The sequence below is a fragment of the Podarcis vaucheri genome (genome assembly GCF_965113315.1).
Source record: "Podarcis vaucheri genome assembly, chromosome: 16".
Taxonomy (NCBI): Eukaryota; Metazoa; Chordata; class Lepidosauria; order Squamata; family Lacertidae; genus Podarcis; species Podarcis vaucheri.
Window position 1 is genome coordinate 17,511,915 of NC_138754.1, and position 15,285 is coordinate 17,527,199.

The window sequence follows — 15,285 nt, forward strand, 5'->3', positions numbered from 1 at the left end:
CCCAAAAAAACAATCCTGATAGCCATAGCTGTCAACTTTCAGATTTGAAAATAAGGGATCAGCAGCCTCACCTGTCCCGGAGACAGTCTACGGGATATCTAACAATCTGGGATAGCAGCGGGAAGCAGCACTGAAATAAGGGAATTTCCTGCAAAAAAAGGGAAGGTTGACAGCTATGCTGGTAGCTAGTTTGTTAAGGTTACTGGAAATTCTAGTTCTGTGAGGGGTCAAACTACAATTCCCAAGAAACTTTGTGTAGGGGTGTGCCTTAAATGTACCGTCCCTACGTAGCCCTGGACTGAGACAGCAAAGTGTCAGATTCACTGGGGGGGGGGGGGATCTTATTTTTTTTTAGGAAGCCACTAAAAGTTTTGGGAGGGGCCCCTCAGGGAGGAGCAGGCTTATAGTGAGTGCATGATATTTCACAGGAGGTGCTTTTTGTAAAATAAAATAAAAATGTCATCCTTTGTGTGTGTGTCTCTTCTCTCCCTTCAGCACACACCCCTCAAACCTAAGTCCGGCCCTGGTTATAATATAACAAATGCAATAAATAAAGAAGTAAACTTGGTGCGTCTTTGCCAGTTAACTTTAGGGCTGCTGTCAGGCAGAAATCCAACCGGTGCTGTTGGACTGCCTGCCTGTGTGCAGCGCCAAACGCTCTGACGTCCCGGCTGCCAACCCTCAACCCTCGAGCGCTGACGACGCCTCTCCCCCCCCCTCTCTCCTCCCCTCCGACGGGGCGGAGACCGGCAGCCAGGCAGCCCCTTCCCAGCACCGTCGGCTGGAAGATGGCGCAGCTGTCCGGGCTGCTCCTGGTCGAGCTGGCCCTGAACGCCGCCGCCTTCCTGTGCGGAGTCATTTGCTCCTCCGCCCTCACCGTTACCCAGGTAAGGTCCCGAGAAAGAGGGCGATCCCGGACCCGCAAAGTCTCCCTTTCCCATCCCGGGTAAAAAAGTTCTGCGCTTTTGCGCTCGTCCCGTTAAAAAGCCACCGCTTAGTGGCGCGAGAGTGTTTCTGAGCGCGTGAAGAGGGCGCCGGGCTTTCGCTTGAGTGCAAAGGAGGGAGTGGCTGTGCACGACCAGAGCTGCGTCGTTAGGCCTGCCAATGTGCAGAGTGTCCAGCATTTTTGCTTGTAACGTATCAATAAGAAAGGGCACCCCTGGTTGCATGCAGAGAGCAATTTATGTTCCACATGGTGGCTTAGAATTCATCTCTTCCGTGTTGGCTTTTGAGCGCCAGAACCTCTTTAGAAAAACAGTTTGCTTTTATAACCGCAGAACACCCAATCTTTGTATGTATGGGATGAGAGGTCCAGGGGCTTCCAAGTCAGAGGATGTCACACGCCCCTGATTTTTAAAAAATTAAAATGCCCAACCCATCTACAGTATTCCTTCCTTTCTGAGTTTGCATTCAGACTTCCCTGAGCTACCTTGGGTGGTGGAGGGTTTCAACAGAGCTGGAATTTTTTAAAAAAACAACAATTATTTGTGCACTCTGTCAAGTCTCTAGTCCTCACGAGCCTGCCTATTCCTTCCACCACCTGGCCCTGCTGTAACAAGAGGCAGCTACACACAAAACAGTTACGCCAACTTGAAACCGGTTTTGCCTAAGTGGCTTCATTCCTCGCGAGGACCTTTGGAAGTCTGCTGTTTTGCTGGAAAGGCCGCAAAGGCTTCTGAAAAAAATGGTTCCAAAGGTTTTCCTTTGGGAAATGGGGGAAATCTGAGCTCACAGCTACTGACCCAACCTCGGATTGTTGCAAAAGATTTATAATAATGCACCAAACTTGCATATTTTTTAAAAGCAGGCAGTGTGGTGTCGTGTCATATGAGCATCAGCCGTGCACATTAATGCTCGTCAGCTGAGTGAGAGTTTGGCTGACTTCCTGCACAAATCCTTTTGCTGCCGGGAGCACTTTCGCCCGACAGCCTTCCTGGCCTGTGTCACATGTGCTTGGCAGTCACCTTACTGGCCTGTGCGAATGAACACACCCTTGTTTTGGGATGGCCTATAGTTGCACTGGGACGCGGGTGGTGTTGTGGGTTAAACCACAGAGCCTAGGATTTGCCGATCAGAAGGTCGGCGGTTCGAATCCCCACCACGGAGTGAGCTCCCGTTGCTTGGTCCCTGCTCCTGCCAACCTAGCAGTTCGAATGCATGCCAAAAAGTGCAAGTAGATAAATAGGTACCACTCCAACGGGAAGGTAAACAGCATTTCCGTGCGCTGCTCTGGTTCGCCAGAAGCAGCTTAATCATGCTGGCCACATGACCTGGAAGCTGTATGCCGGCTCCCTCGGCCAATAAAGCGAGATGAGCGCCGCAACTCCAGAGTCGGCCACGACTGGACCTAATGGTCAGGGGTCCCTTTACCTTTATAGTTGCACTGGCTCTTTCCCTGGGTACAGTGGTTTGGAGGAAAGAAGAGGCAACATCTCAGCCTGGGGTTTAGAATTCTAAGAGTAAATTGCCTGGGAACAGATGAAAGAGCTCAGGCAATCAGGGAGGGGGTTGGAGCAGATGCAGTTGTTGTTGTTTATTTTTTGCTCAGAGCAGTTTTAAAAATACCAAAATTATCATCAAGAATAACCTCTAACATAAAAACCCTGCAACACACTTTTTTCCTTCTCATGTTCAATTATACTGCCATAAAGCCTCCATTGATTAAATGATGCTTTGTTTATTGTGGGGAGAGGAGGCTTTTATTTCTTTTCGAATAAATAGGGTTAAACATTTGGTCCAAAAAGAAAAAGAAAAAAGGTTTGTTCATCTGATCCCTATTTTATTTATTTCATAAAATTTAGATACCGCCTGATGTAGGGGAAAAACCTCAAAGTGGTTTGCAAAAAAGATAAAACAATAAAAATGATCATTTAAAAAATTTACAACCACAATTTAAAACATAACAGAAAGCTAAGACCACAGTAGAATAAACTAAAACAAATTAAAACTTGTGGCATGCTCTCCCCAGGATAGTTCATCTGGTGCCTTAAATATGTCTGTGGGAGTGGGGGTTATTGTTTTGTTTTTCTTATTGTCTTTATTATGTGCTTTGTTATTCTGTATTTTTATGCTGTGAAGCACCCTGAGTTCTTAATTCAATAAATTAAAAATAAAATAAATAATTTTTTTCTAAACACCTGGGTGGGCTTGTCTAAATAAGAATGCCTTCAGCAGGCTCCAGAAAGAATACAGTGAAGGTTCCTGCCTGATATCAATAGGCAGGGAGTTCCACAGTGTTGGTGCTGCCACACTAATATTAGTCAACAGTTGTGAAGTAATTTTTTAAAACTTGTCCTTTATTAGAAGAACCACAAAAGTTGTTTATTGCATTTATATGTCGTGTTCTTTCAAAGACCTCAAGGGGTTCCCCCTCCTTTAATCCTCGCCACAAACCTGTGAGGTAGATTAGGTGGAGAGAGAGCGAATGAGAGAGAAAGACTGTTCTGAATTGTTCTGGGGAGCTTCATGAACTCAACCTGGGTTTATGCTGCTCCTTTTAACCGTTAAAAACCACACTTGCTTCCTTTCATCATCAACAGCTTCAACACAGATTACGCAAGCAACACCATTATTAGTTGCTGGGGGTCATGAAATTAACTTTTTTAAAAAACCACATGCACGCTAAACGTTATATTTTCAAAACGTGAAGCAGAGTACTCTCTGGTTCTTGTATCAAGGAGTTCCATAGGGCCTTGAGGCACTTTCAGCCTTTGAGGCCACTAGCTGTAATAAAAATAAGGCTGTCAATAACCCAAACACAAAATAAAACACCGAAAAGAGATTGAGACATAACAGGGTTTTTTTAAAAAATAAAAATAAAAATTAAATACAGTAAGTGCTTTTCTGCCTGAGAGAGTATGTCACATTTGAGTCTGTTATACATAAAAACAAGTTGTTGAAAAATTAAGAAGTGTCAAAATTTGACGCCCCCTGTTGAGCCCATTGCCAGGGCCAAATGGCATTTCTGACAGGCTGAGCTAGGAAGCAAGCAACGCTCTCACCTACCTTTTCTAGCATAGTACAGGCAACCCCCCCCCATTTATGTGTGTTCAAGGCATGCACCGCCCAGACTGTGTGCATTGCTGTGAACCTGGAAGTGGCACAAAAAAGGGTGAAAATAGCATGAAAATGGCAAAAATTGTTCAAAAACAGCATCTAGCAACCCCATGAACCTTTGCACCAACATTTGAGGCCTGTGGAGAGTTGGAGTGTAGAGGAAGGAGGTTTGCGGGGAGCGATTGTGGTGGAGTTTGCTGGATTTGGGTTTTTTTTAGAAAAGGGTTTTTCAAAGGTTTCCAGAGGGTGTCTACAGGCTTTTTCAATGGTGTTCCCAGTGCGATTTCACTTAAACGTGTGGTACCTCGGAACGTAACCCCCACATAAATGGGGAGCTGCCTTTAATCGTTTTTCTTGGAAGTACGTGGCTTTCTGCAATTTTTGAGAGAACAAATCCAAGGAACATGCCATACACATTAAGGAAGCGACAGAAGAAGTGGTCACTGTGGGTTTATTTCTCTTCTGCCTGCATATGCTACAGGCATTGACTCACACGCGACAGCCTTTACGTGCGGCACGTAAATAGATTCAAACCTGGAAATGGTGGGAGAGAGTTGGAGAGTCTCTGTGGCATCAGAAGAGGATTTTGTGAGTCCAGAGGGACAGTGGGGCTTTTTAAGCTGCTCAGTGTCCCGCCCCCCCAACAGTGTATGCATGGGGTTGCACAGCTACAGCGGCCACTTTTCCACAATTCCTAGAGCTTTAAGCTGGCTCCAGAGCTTCCATTCTAGCTGTGGATATTTTTGGATACAGTATTTTTGGTCTGGATTGCAGGGAGTGCAGCAGAGAGGGCATTTAAAGGGTGTTTAGAGGGTGCTCCCCACTTTTCACTTATGGGGGGCAGGATGTAACCCACCCACCCTGCATAAGGGGGGGCGGTGATGCCTGTACTGTCTAGGGCAAGATCAGGGAGCCCTTTCAGCCCAAGGGGCACATGCCCCTTCAGGTGGTGTGGCAGGTGCCAGTGATGGGCGGGGCTGAAAGTAAAAGTGGGCGGGGTTGTAGCTGTAAATGTTGCCTTTGTGCAATAGGCTGTGGACCCAAATAGCTAAAAGAGTACCATCCCCGTTGTCAGCCATCTCAGACCATACAGTGGGCAGGAGAAGGGGTATTGTCGGTGTCACCTGTGGGGGCTGCTTGGTTGACGTGGATCCGTGACAGGGCCTTCTCAGTGGTGGCTCCCTTGGTGTTGACTTTTAGGAGGAATCCCCATCCTTTCTCACTTTATCCCTCTCTTCCTTCCTTCCAGGGGGAGTTCGGTGGCCAGTGCATCCTGTATGGGTCTGTGCGCTACAACGGGACTCTGAGCTTAAGCACTTCCAGCCACGTCTCGCTTTGCTACTTCGTCTCGGCCGTCTCCCTCCTGGCCGCCATTTCCTCCTTCGTGGCTCTTCTCCGCAGCGTCTACATTTCCTGCTTCGGTGACAGCGAGAGACGGTCGTGAGTCGCGAAGGCGGGGAGCGAAACAGGGAGGTTTCCAGTTGGGTTGGATTTGGCTTATTCTTGACAGCCCCTGTCCTCTGTCTCTCCCCACAGGGGTGACGTGTGGGTCAAGGCGTTTTTGGTTATCTCAGCTGTGGTCCTCTTCTTCTTGCTCATCTCGGCCTGCATCCTTCGGGTCGGCATGGATGCTCTCTGTGGGTCCATTCATACTTCTGCGGCTGCACCGAGGTAAGTGCCAGAAAAGATGCTCAGTCCTCACTTGGATTGGTTGGTTGCCTTTATATCTCACCTTTTCCTCAGAGAAGCTCAAAATGGTGGGCCTGGTTCTTCCCGCTCCTTGTTTAATCCTGCCAGCCTGTGAGGTAGATCAGGCTGAGAGCAGTGAGTGATCCTTTGGTGGGAAGCCATGACAGTTTTAATTGGCATCATAGCACATTAAATGTATCGTATTAATGTGGTCCATGTATTGAGGGCTCAATATATTTGTTTCTCTCAGAAGTCTTCCTCCTCTCTCTTTTTCCCCCCTCTTGGCTTTGGGCTCAACAACCGGACGTCTTTGGTTAATTCTGTCTTGGTTAGTTCTTTAGTGAAGCATTTATTTAATTGGAAAGCAGCTGAGATTTCACAAGGCCTTTTTGCCTTGATAGCTTAAGTTATACAAACTCTAATTTTCATCAGCTGATAGTCTAGCTCAGAAGCTTTGGGGTAAATGATATCAGAGTACCACGTGTCTGCCTGCTAGCAAGTGGTTTATGGAGGCACCCTCCAAGATAAACATAGGTCTGGATGTGGCTTGTCTGCTATACCTCTAAAATCCTGTCCTCAGGGAATACAAGATGCTGGGGGGGGGGGTAATTTGCATGACAGGCTGTAGCTCAGTGGTAGAGCATCTGCTTTGAACGCAGAAGGTGCCACATTCAATCCCTGGGGTCACCCGGTAGGAGCAGGAGAGATTCCAGTCTGAAACTCTGGAGAGCCTCTGCCGATCTGTGTAGACAATACTGAGCTAGAGGGACCAAGTTCAGAAAGCAGGTTCCTGTTTAAATGTGTAACACGCACACATATTAGATATTATTTACTGCCTTAAGGCTTAAAGCTCATCTCGCTTTATTGGCCGAGGGAGCCGGCATACAGCTTCTGGGTCATGTGGCCAGCATGACTAAGCCGCTTCTGGCGAACCAGAGCAGCGCACAGAAATGCTGTTTATCTTCCCGCCAGAGTGGTACCTATTTATCTACTTGCACTTTGACGTGCTTTCGAACTGCTAGGTTGGCAGGAGCAGGGACCGAGCAACGGGAGCTCACCCTGTCGCGAGGATTCGAACCGCCAACCTTCTGATCGGCAAGTCCTAGGCTCTGTGGTTTAACCCACAGCGCCACCCGTGTCCCTTAGTATTGTATAAATAATGTGTGTGTCTATGAGATCGTTTGCTGTATATTAGTATTATATGAATATAGTATAGCAGTAGATACAGGGAGTTTGCATCATATTTCTATGCTTTTAGATAGATGTTCCCATTGTTATTCTAGATTATATGGATAAATATGCATAGGTAAGTAATGCATTGTATTCATGTTATTATAGAATACTTCAGATATAAAAATTATTTTTCATATATGGCACACACAGGAATAGAACCTTGTTCTATTTTGTGGGGAACTCATGTTGAATCCCTGGCAACATCTCCAGGTAAGACTGGCAATGCCCCCTGCCTGGAACCCTGGAGGGCTGCTGCCAGTCAGTGTAGACCGCACTGAGGTAGATGGACCATTAATCTGACTGGGTCCTCAACAGTTTCCTGGGCACCTGTTTTCACTTGAGTGACACCTTTCGGTTACAGTGAGTTAACTGCTCTGGCTTGTCTCTCCTCGCTTCCCGCCTTGCAGTTGTCAAGAAGCTCAGCTCCGCCCTTGGGTCCAGCCCTATCGTGCCGCAAGGTTCTATGACAACCTCTACACTGCAGAGGTGAGTGGTCCTTAAATGGCAGACTATTGAATCAAAGCTGTTTGTCACTGTTCCTCAGCTTCTCCTCGGCAAAGGGGTCTTATCTCAGTCACACCCACAGGTAAAAATGTTTGCCACGTACAGAAATCTAATCTTAACTGCACTTAATATTTGTCCATGTTCTGACAGCATAATCCAAATTCTCGCATATGTGTTTACTTTATGCACCGTTGTTGATGCCACACAATACACGTTCTGCATCTTATCTTTTAGTGTGGTGGCACCTACACTTTGGAACTCCTTGCCACTTGACAGCAGGCAGGCACCTTCACTGTATCCTTTTCTGCACCTGCTAAAAACATTTTGGTTTAGACAAGCCTACCCAGAGATCTAGAATGCTGGTGCGTGTCTTAATCTGTTTTTAGCTTATTAATGTTTTTAACCATTTTTACTGATAGTTTTTTCCTACAGTGGTGAACTAGAAGAAATTAAAAATTTACAGCTACCTTTCCCAACCTAGTGCCCTCCCAATGTTTTGGAATGCAACTCCTGTCTATACAGCCCACAGCTCAACACAGCTGTCGAAATCCAAAACATCTAGAGGGCACCCGGTTGCACGAAACAGGTTTTCATTCTGCCTTTGCCCCTTCTTCTCCTTTCCCGACTTTAGGCGGCTGCCTGGGTGAACTTCTTCTTCTGGTGTTTGACGGCGTTGCTGCTGTACTTGGAGAGTGTCGGCAAATTCCCATTCCAGCCCCCTCAGAGCAGCGGCCTCACATGGACCGACGACGAGACAGCGCCTATCATTGGGGATGGACCACGTGGGCCTTCATGAAGTGGGGGTATCGCCACCATTATCATCTCTGCTGCTCTTTAGGGAGCAGCTCCGGGGCACCCCACTTTTGCCTTCTCTTTCCCATGAGCTTCATAGAAGAGGGGGGGGTCTCTCTCCCTTATTGTGCCCGGACAGCAAACCTTTTCGAAGAACCACCTGTTAACTTCTAATGGACTCCTTCACGTTACTTGGCTGCTCGACGAGAAATTGCAGACTTGCAAGAACCTGGAAGGTGGCCAGCAGCTTAACTGTTTGAGCAATGGCTCTGCAGACGTTTGCATTTCCAAGGTGGAAAAATTGAGATTTGAGATAGAATTGGCCAAAGGAAAGGCAAAGTCTTTTGACTTCCTTGCTACCTGGAGTCGACTTGTGGAGTATGTTCAGGAATGTCCCCAAGATCCTCACCTTTCATCTACCTTCCTGAAGCTGCAGAACACTATCTGAAGTGACTTCTGTAGTCATTTGGACTCAATAATTTCTCCTACTTGGGATAACCTCAAAAGCTTTCCAACGGCTTGTTCTTCTGTGGTGCAGTGAGGGAGAACATGCCTGTTTCTATTGTTTTCTCACAAAAAAACCAATAAAATATATTTTTAAAAGATCTTCAGATGGACAAGCACCTTCTGGAGTGAGGTGCTGGACTTTTAATATTGCCTGAAGGGCCATGGAATCTGTCTCTTTTCCATATTAACAGCACCCTCTAACTCCCCCCCCCCCCATTCTCAGCCCCTCTTGAAAACAGTCAGTCTCTGCTACAGGGCAATGTAGGAAGATAGGAATCTTCTTGTGCTTCATGAGACCATTGGTTCATTAGCTCAGTATTGTCTACACTGACTGGCAGCAGCTCTCAGGGTTCCAGACATTGAGTTTCCCCCCAGTCCTTCCTGGACATGCCCAGGATTGAACCTGGACCTTTGCATGTAAAAGCAGATGCTATACCACTGAAAGGATGAAAGGTAGGCTGTGTCTCTGTAAGAGCCAAATTTTCATACCTGTGTGGACTGAGAACAGGTTAGGGAAGCCTCACCTACTGCCAGTGCTGAGCTCCATTCAGCTCTGCAGCTCTGGGTCCCAATAACTCACATCCGAGTCACACTCCAGGCATCTGGCCTGGGCACCTCCTAAGAAGAGGCATGTTTCCTCTGAAGGGACTGGGCCTTGTTTTTGCGGACGGTTGAGCATTATGCAGTCGACTCACAACTTGCATACATTTAATTGCAGCTTTACACCCTTGATGGCTAGCAAGCTGAAACTGCACAAATTAAACACATGCACGGTGGAGAGCTTAAAAGCTCTCAGACTGGCTCACCGGGCTCTGGGAAGCTACTGTGAGATCTTGTGAGAGCTACCCAGAGCCCACGCAAGAGTCTTCCAGAGTCCGGCAAGCAAGACACACCTGGTGCAGCAGCTTTGGAAAGCTAGGGATGGTTGTGCAGACGTGGTTCGGGGGTTGAATATACTGTACGCCGTTTCGGCTTTAAGCACAACCACACACACACATGGAACATGCTGCAAGTCGACTATGGGAATGCGTATCTAGTTTGTCTGGTGTGTATCGATCTTGTCTGCCCGTTTGTGGGTGATAAGGGTTAACTTGTGTAGCTGATAGGAGGAGCCAGTGATGTCCATATGAAGCAGGTAGACAAAGGCTTTTTAAAAAGGTGGCTAGCCTCCAGGTGGGTAGATCAAGGTGGATCTCTGGAGGCTAAGGAAAGGCTTGGGAGAGAAAGCCAGCAAAGAAGGACTGTGCAAAGAGAATAAAGGGGCTTTAGTAAGATTTCATTTTGTTTTGGCAAGCCTATCCAGATATGTGGAAGGTTAGTGAATGTTCTTCATTCATTACTGATTTTAATTTTTTAAAAACTCTTTTTACCGATTTTTAAAAATTATTATTATTCCTTTTTTGGAGAGTTAAAACAACAACTATCAAATGGTATATACATTTTATGAAGCAAATTAATAATCAGCCCAAATTTTGGTTGCAAGTTGAGCTAAGCTTTATTTTTTCTACATTAAGCAAGTTCAAAACCATAAAGTAAAGTAAGGGTTTTTTTTTTGTTTTTTTGAGACTGGTGTTCACAGGTGAAAAGGTATAACTTGTGGGTGCTTCCGCCTTCTACTGAAAGCAGTATCTGCCAGAGATTTCCTGGTAGATCCCCGGAAATGGTTGTTTTGTGAATTCCCGGAACACCACAATTCCTTGGTGGGGAAGCAAGACTGGTCTAAATCTGTAATGTGGACATGTGAGGCTCAGTAAGCAGCCTTCTCCAACCTGGGGCCCTCTAGAAATTTTGGACTATAATTCCTACCAGCTGTGCTGGCAGGGGCTGGCTGATGGGAGTTGTAGTCCAAAGCATCTGGGAGGGCCACCTGTTTGGTAAAGGCTGGTCTTGATCTGCTTAATTACAGAGCCCTGGACAAAAAGAAGAGAGAGAGAGAGAGAGAGAGAGAGAGAGAGAGAGAAAGAGAAAGAGAGAGAGATCTGATTCCTTCTTCCCAGGTTGCTCATCAGACATATGGAGTGCCTTCCTCTTCCTCACTTGGGGGGGCACTAGAGGACTTCAGGAGGACTGCAGGGCCTTGGTACTCTGTGCAGTCCTCATCGTGGATGTAAGGTGTCTCGATGCCGTAAAGCTGGACAACTTCACCCTTGCACTCCCATTTCTGCAAGCATGAAAGGAAGGGGGAAATTTAATTGCATTAGCATGATTGCAAACTCCTTGGCATGCTCCATGGCGCATCTCCAGATCGGGTTAAGAGCCTTGCCAGCAGAGGTGGTTTTAAGGTAGAGTGACTGGTTCTTCCACGCTGCAGGTGGCAACACAACCATGCTGTAGAATGTAGCACAAGAGTTTGGGGGGCGCAGAATTTTAGCGCCGCACAAGGCGCCAATGAAATTTGAGAGCCCAAAGTCTTACCACCGCTGCTAGAACCTCCAGAGAACAGGCAGCCAATTAGAATAGGCAGCTGATACAGCTTCATACAGCACCGGAGCCATTGACATTGTGCGTTTAAAGTGCTGCAATACCACTTTAAACAGTCATGGTTCCTCCGCCCCAAAAGAATCATGGGAACTGTAGTTTAAGGGTGCTGCTGAGAGTTTATTAGGAGACTCCCCTACTCACCATCACAGCTGCAGTTCCCAGAGTGGTTTCACGATCCAATGCCTCTTCCCTGGTAGCTCTGGGAATTGTAGCTCTGTGAGGTGGAATAAGGGAGCCTCCTAATAACTTTCAGCACCTTTAACAGCTTACAACTCCCAGAATGCTTTGGGTGGAGCCATGACTGTTTAAAGTGGTACCATAGTGCTTTGCATGTATGGTGTGAATGGGCCTTCACTAACTCTGTGGAGCACCGCTATGGTAGGAACAGAGCATTGCGAGGAACCTGAGAGATCTTCTAGTCCACCCTCCATATATTGGTGGACTCCAACTTCTGGAGGGCCACCAGATTCCCATCCCTGAACTACAGAGTTTACAAGTACCTCCGGCGGAGGAGAGGAACCCACCCACCCACCCACCATTTACTGTGCCGTTGAACAGAGCTCAGCTAGGTCCTACTCAGAGTAGGACCCATTTATATGAATGAACCCAAGTTTGCCATAGTCATGTCCCTTAACCTCAGTGGGCCTATTCTGAGTAAGACTTGTGCTGACACGCCATGACATTTGCATGGTTGAAATTGCACCTTCTGCCTACATTTGCTCCCTGCCCTATCCAACACTGGAATGCGGCCCCTGGAAGGTTGCCCACTAGGAAGTGTGGCCCTTGGGTCAAAAAATGTGTGTGTGTGTGTGTGTGTGTGTGTCCCCATCCCATTGTAGCTGAGACATGAGTGTGTGCTTACAAACACACACCACATTTCGGAGTGTGAAGGGGCTTCCCACCAGTAATGAATCAGAAGTGTTGGCCTCAGACCAGCAGTGTGTGGATCAGGCCTAAAGGCAGCGGGAACAATCCAACCTCACAGGGCTGCCAGTGAGTGACTCCCAAGGTCTTCCCAGTTCAGCTATGCCATATACCGGCATCTGCTGTTGTTGTTGAAGGTAGCTGTTACAAAGTGCCGTATTTTTCGCTCTATAAGACACACCAGATCACAAGACACACCTAGTTTTTGGAGAAGGAAAACAAGAAAAAAAAATATTCTGAATCTCAGAAGGCAGAACAGCAAGAGGGATCATTGCACAGTGAAAGCAGCAAACCCTCTTGCTGTTCTGGCTTCTGGGATAGCTGCGCAGCCTGCATTCACTCCATAAGACGCACACATATTTCCCCTTACTTTTTAGGAGGGAAAAAGTGAGTCTTATAGAGCAAAAAATACAGTAATTAAACTCTAACAGAATTAAAACAATATTAAAAACAAATTTGTTAAAATACAGACATGAAAAACAGCACAGCACTATTAAAGGCCTTTTCCTTTTTAAACAAACAAACAAACAAAGGCTTGTCAGAACAAAACAGTCTTCTCCTGCCAGCGGAAGGACAACAAGGAGGGAGACTGGTTCTCTAGGGAGGGAGTTCTAAAGTCTGGGAGCAGCCACCGAGAAGGCCCTATAAAAGGCAGCTACAGCCCCGCGACCCATTCCCTTATCTTCATCAAACCCATTTTAAAACCTTGTAATAAGAGGCCTCTTCCTCACCTTGGCATCAAGTGGGACTTCACAGATCTCAGCGTCCCCCTCCGCCTGGTCCTTGCTGCATTTGGCCTTCACCAGCACTGAATTCATGTGGTAAATGCGTCCCATCGTGTTCTGGAGGGAGAAATCAAGTAAATTCTTAAGTGGCCTCGCTCCTACGCCTCCCATACTCAACAAGGCTGCGTCTGTGTGTTCTGCATTGTCTTAATAAGGGTTTTTTTCATGCAAATTTTCCTGGGTGTAAAGGTGGGAAGAAGCTACAGAAGTTGGCGCAGTTGGGTAGCAGACCTGCAGTCTGAAGCATTTAATAGAGCTGGAGAGCTCAGTCAGTAGAGTATGTGGCTCTTAATCTCAGGGTCATGGGTTCAAGCCCGGGTATAGGGCGGTATATAAATTCTAATTCTAATTCTAATAATAATAATAATAATAATAATAATAATAATAATAATAATAATAATAATAATGGCCCCAGTCCCAAACATCACTATGGCCAGCAAATCCCATCCCATCTGGGATGGAGCAGATTGGAGCTCTAGGAAACGAAGCTGAGTTCAGTTAGCTGCTAAGTAATGACCGCTCTTGCATTGCTAAGCCCACATTCACTCCATACGTTTAAAGCACTGTGATACCACTTTAAACAGTTTTGGTTTTCCCCAAACAATTACAGGAGCTGTAATTTGTTAAGGGTGCTGAGAGTTGTTAGGCATTCCCCTATTCCCCTCACAGTCACACAGCTACAATTCCCAGAGTTTCCTACGAAGAGGTTGTCAAGCCAATCTGGGAATTATACCTCTGTGAGGGGAATAGGAGGGGTCTCCTAATAACTCTCAGCACAGGTGTAGTGTTGTGGGGGGACCAGGGGGCAGTGGCCCCGGTCGCACATTTTTGAGAGGATGCAATCAGGCAGCCCCACAACAAGCACAGGGCCTTTGCCGCTGTGGCGTGGCGTGGTGTGGCAGTAGGCGGGTTGCTCTAGTGGGCAGGTGGATGGAGGCAGCGGGCAAGAAGCCTGTGGGAGTCGGGCTCTGTTTACCCTCCACGTGCTCCTTCATCTGCATGTCCCCCCATCCCAGCTGCCCAGTCCACTGCGAGGTGTCTGTGTGCTACACTTGCCCTGCCCCGGGTGCTGGCAACCCACGCTACTCCGCGGACTCTCAGCACTCAGAACACACTACACCTCCCAGAATTCTTTGAGGGTAGCCATGACAGTTTGAAGGGCATCATATCGCTTTCAATGTATGGTGTGAATATGGCCTGGCTGCTCACAGCTGTGATTGGCTAGCTGAGGAGATAGACAGAAAAGACTAAGGAGTCTCTGAATGATGGGATATTTATGAATACTGTGGTACCTCAGGTTAAGTACTTAATTCGTACTTAACCTGAAACTGTTCTTAACCTGAAGCACCACTTTAGCTAATGGGGCCTCCTGCTGCTGCCACGCCACCGGAGCACGATTTCTGTTCTCATCCTGAGGTAAAGTTCTTAACTTGAAGCACTATTTCTGGGTTAGCGGAGTCTGTAACCTGAAGTGTATGTAACCCGAGGTACCACTGTATACTCCATAGGGGGCAGGGGACGACACCACGGGAGTGATGGGATTCAGATTTGGATTTTGGGGTGCAGGAAAAAGTATGATTACAGCTCTGCTCACTTTGCCCTGGTGACCCAGGGTTAGCCGGCATTATTATTTATCCCATCTTTTTCTCAAAGATGCTCTAGGTGACGTACATTCTCCTCCCTGTTTTATACCCACAATGACCCTCTGAGGCAGGTAAATTTGAGGGGCAGCGTCTACCCAAGGTCACACTCAGTGAGTTTCATGGTCGAGTGGTGGTTTGAACCCTGGTCTCCCAGGTCTCAGTCCAACACTCTAACCCAGGGGTTCCCAAACTTGGGTCTCCAGCTGTTCCCATCATCCCTGACCACTGGTTCTGCTAGCAAGGGATGATGGGAGTTGTAGTCCCAAAACAGCTGGAGACCCAAGTTTGGGAAACCCTGCTCTAACCAATACACCACAAATGCTGTCTGGCATCACTTCCAGTCTTACCTCCACCATAATGTGGGTCACCTCTCCTGGCGCTTTCTGATAATTGCTGTTGTGCTTCTTGTTCAAGTGCTCCACGAACATTTCGTGAGCTTTGACAGCCTGGTCTTGCATCGCTTTGCGTTGCCTTGCCCAAACGCCATGGCTTGCCTGCAGGGCTGCTGCAATTTGTTCGCGGCTTGGAGGGGGTGGTTGACGTCTAAACTGTTGCTCTTCCCCTTGGGGTGGTTCTCCCCAGGCCAGCACAAAAGCCAGTGGCAAAAGGAAACACACCCAGGAGACAGACATGGTCTTTGGAACAGCTGGGATCCAGAGTGTGCCTGGTTG

General features: G+C 47.2%; 2 protein-coding genes across 3 annotated transcripts; one reads left to right on the plus strand and one right to left on the minus strand.

Moving 5' to 3' along the window:
- Positions 1 to 729: 729 nt before the first annotated feature.
- Positions 730 to 8,879, plus strand: TMEM179B (transmembrane protein 179B). 2 transcript variants are annotated; one of them, XM_082203989.1, is made up of 5 exons: positions 730 to 887; positions 5,306 to 5,496; positions 5,593 to 5,727; positions 7,386 to 7,464; positions 8,114 to 8,879. In XM_082203989.1, exons 1-5 carry the CDS (start codon positions 789 to 791, stop codon positions 8,276 to 8,278), a joined length of 669 nt encoding a protein of 222 aa, XP_082060115.1. In that variant the 5' UTR covers positions 730 to 788; the 3' UTR covers positions 8,279 to 8,879. The 2 variants fall into 2 exon arrangements, with proteins under 2 accessions (XP_082060115.1, XP_082060116.1); XM_082203990.1 differs by having other exon boundaries at positions 5,306 to 5,493.
- A 1,265-nt stretch (positions 8,880 to 10,144) lies between these two features.
- Positions 10,145 to 15,285, minus strand: LOC309521464 (uncharacterized protein). The gene is made up of 3 exons (XM_082203994.1): positions 14,962 to 15,285; positions 12,918 to 13,028; positions 10,145 to 10,942 (listed from the first exon to the last, which is right to left on the minus strand). Exons 1-3 carry the CDS (start codon positions 15,244 to 15,246, stop codon positions 10,787 to 10,789), a joined length of 552 nt encoding a protein of 183 aa, XP_082060120.1. The 5' UTR covers positions 15,247 to 15,285; the 3' UTR covers positions 10,145 to 10,786.

What these genes read in the sequence shown, in the direction of transcription:
- LOC309521464 (XM_082203994.1), bottom strand. Translation starts at nt 15,246, where the DNA reads ATGTCTGTCTCCTGGGTGTGTTTCCTTTTGCCACTGGCTTTTGTGCTG. An exon ending in TGACCCACATTATGGTGGAG is followed by an intron (nt 13,029 to 14,961) that starts GTAAGACTGGAA and finishes TTCTCCCTCCAG; the next exon opens with AACACGATGGGACGCATTTA. An exon ending in AAGTCCCACTTGATGCCAAG is followed by an intron (nt 10,943 to 12,917) that starts GTGAGGAAGAGG and finishes TCATGCTTGCAG; the next exon opens with AAATGGGAGTGCAAGGGTGA.
- TMEM179B (XM_082203989.1), top strand. Translation starts at nt 789, where the DNA reads ATGGCGCAGCTGTCCGGGCTGCTCCTGGTCGAGCTGGCCCTGAACGCC. An exon ending in GGTGACAGCGAGAGACGGTC is followed by an intron (nt 5,497 to 5,592) that starts GTGAGTCGCGAA and finishes CTCTCCCCACAG; the next exon opens with GGGTGACGTGTGGGTCAAGG. An exon ending in ACTTCTGCGGCTGCACCGAG is followed by an intron (nt 5,728 to 7,385) that starts GTAAGTGCCAGA and finishes CCCGCCTTGCAG; the next exon opens with TTGTCAAGAAGCTCAGCTCC.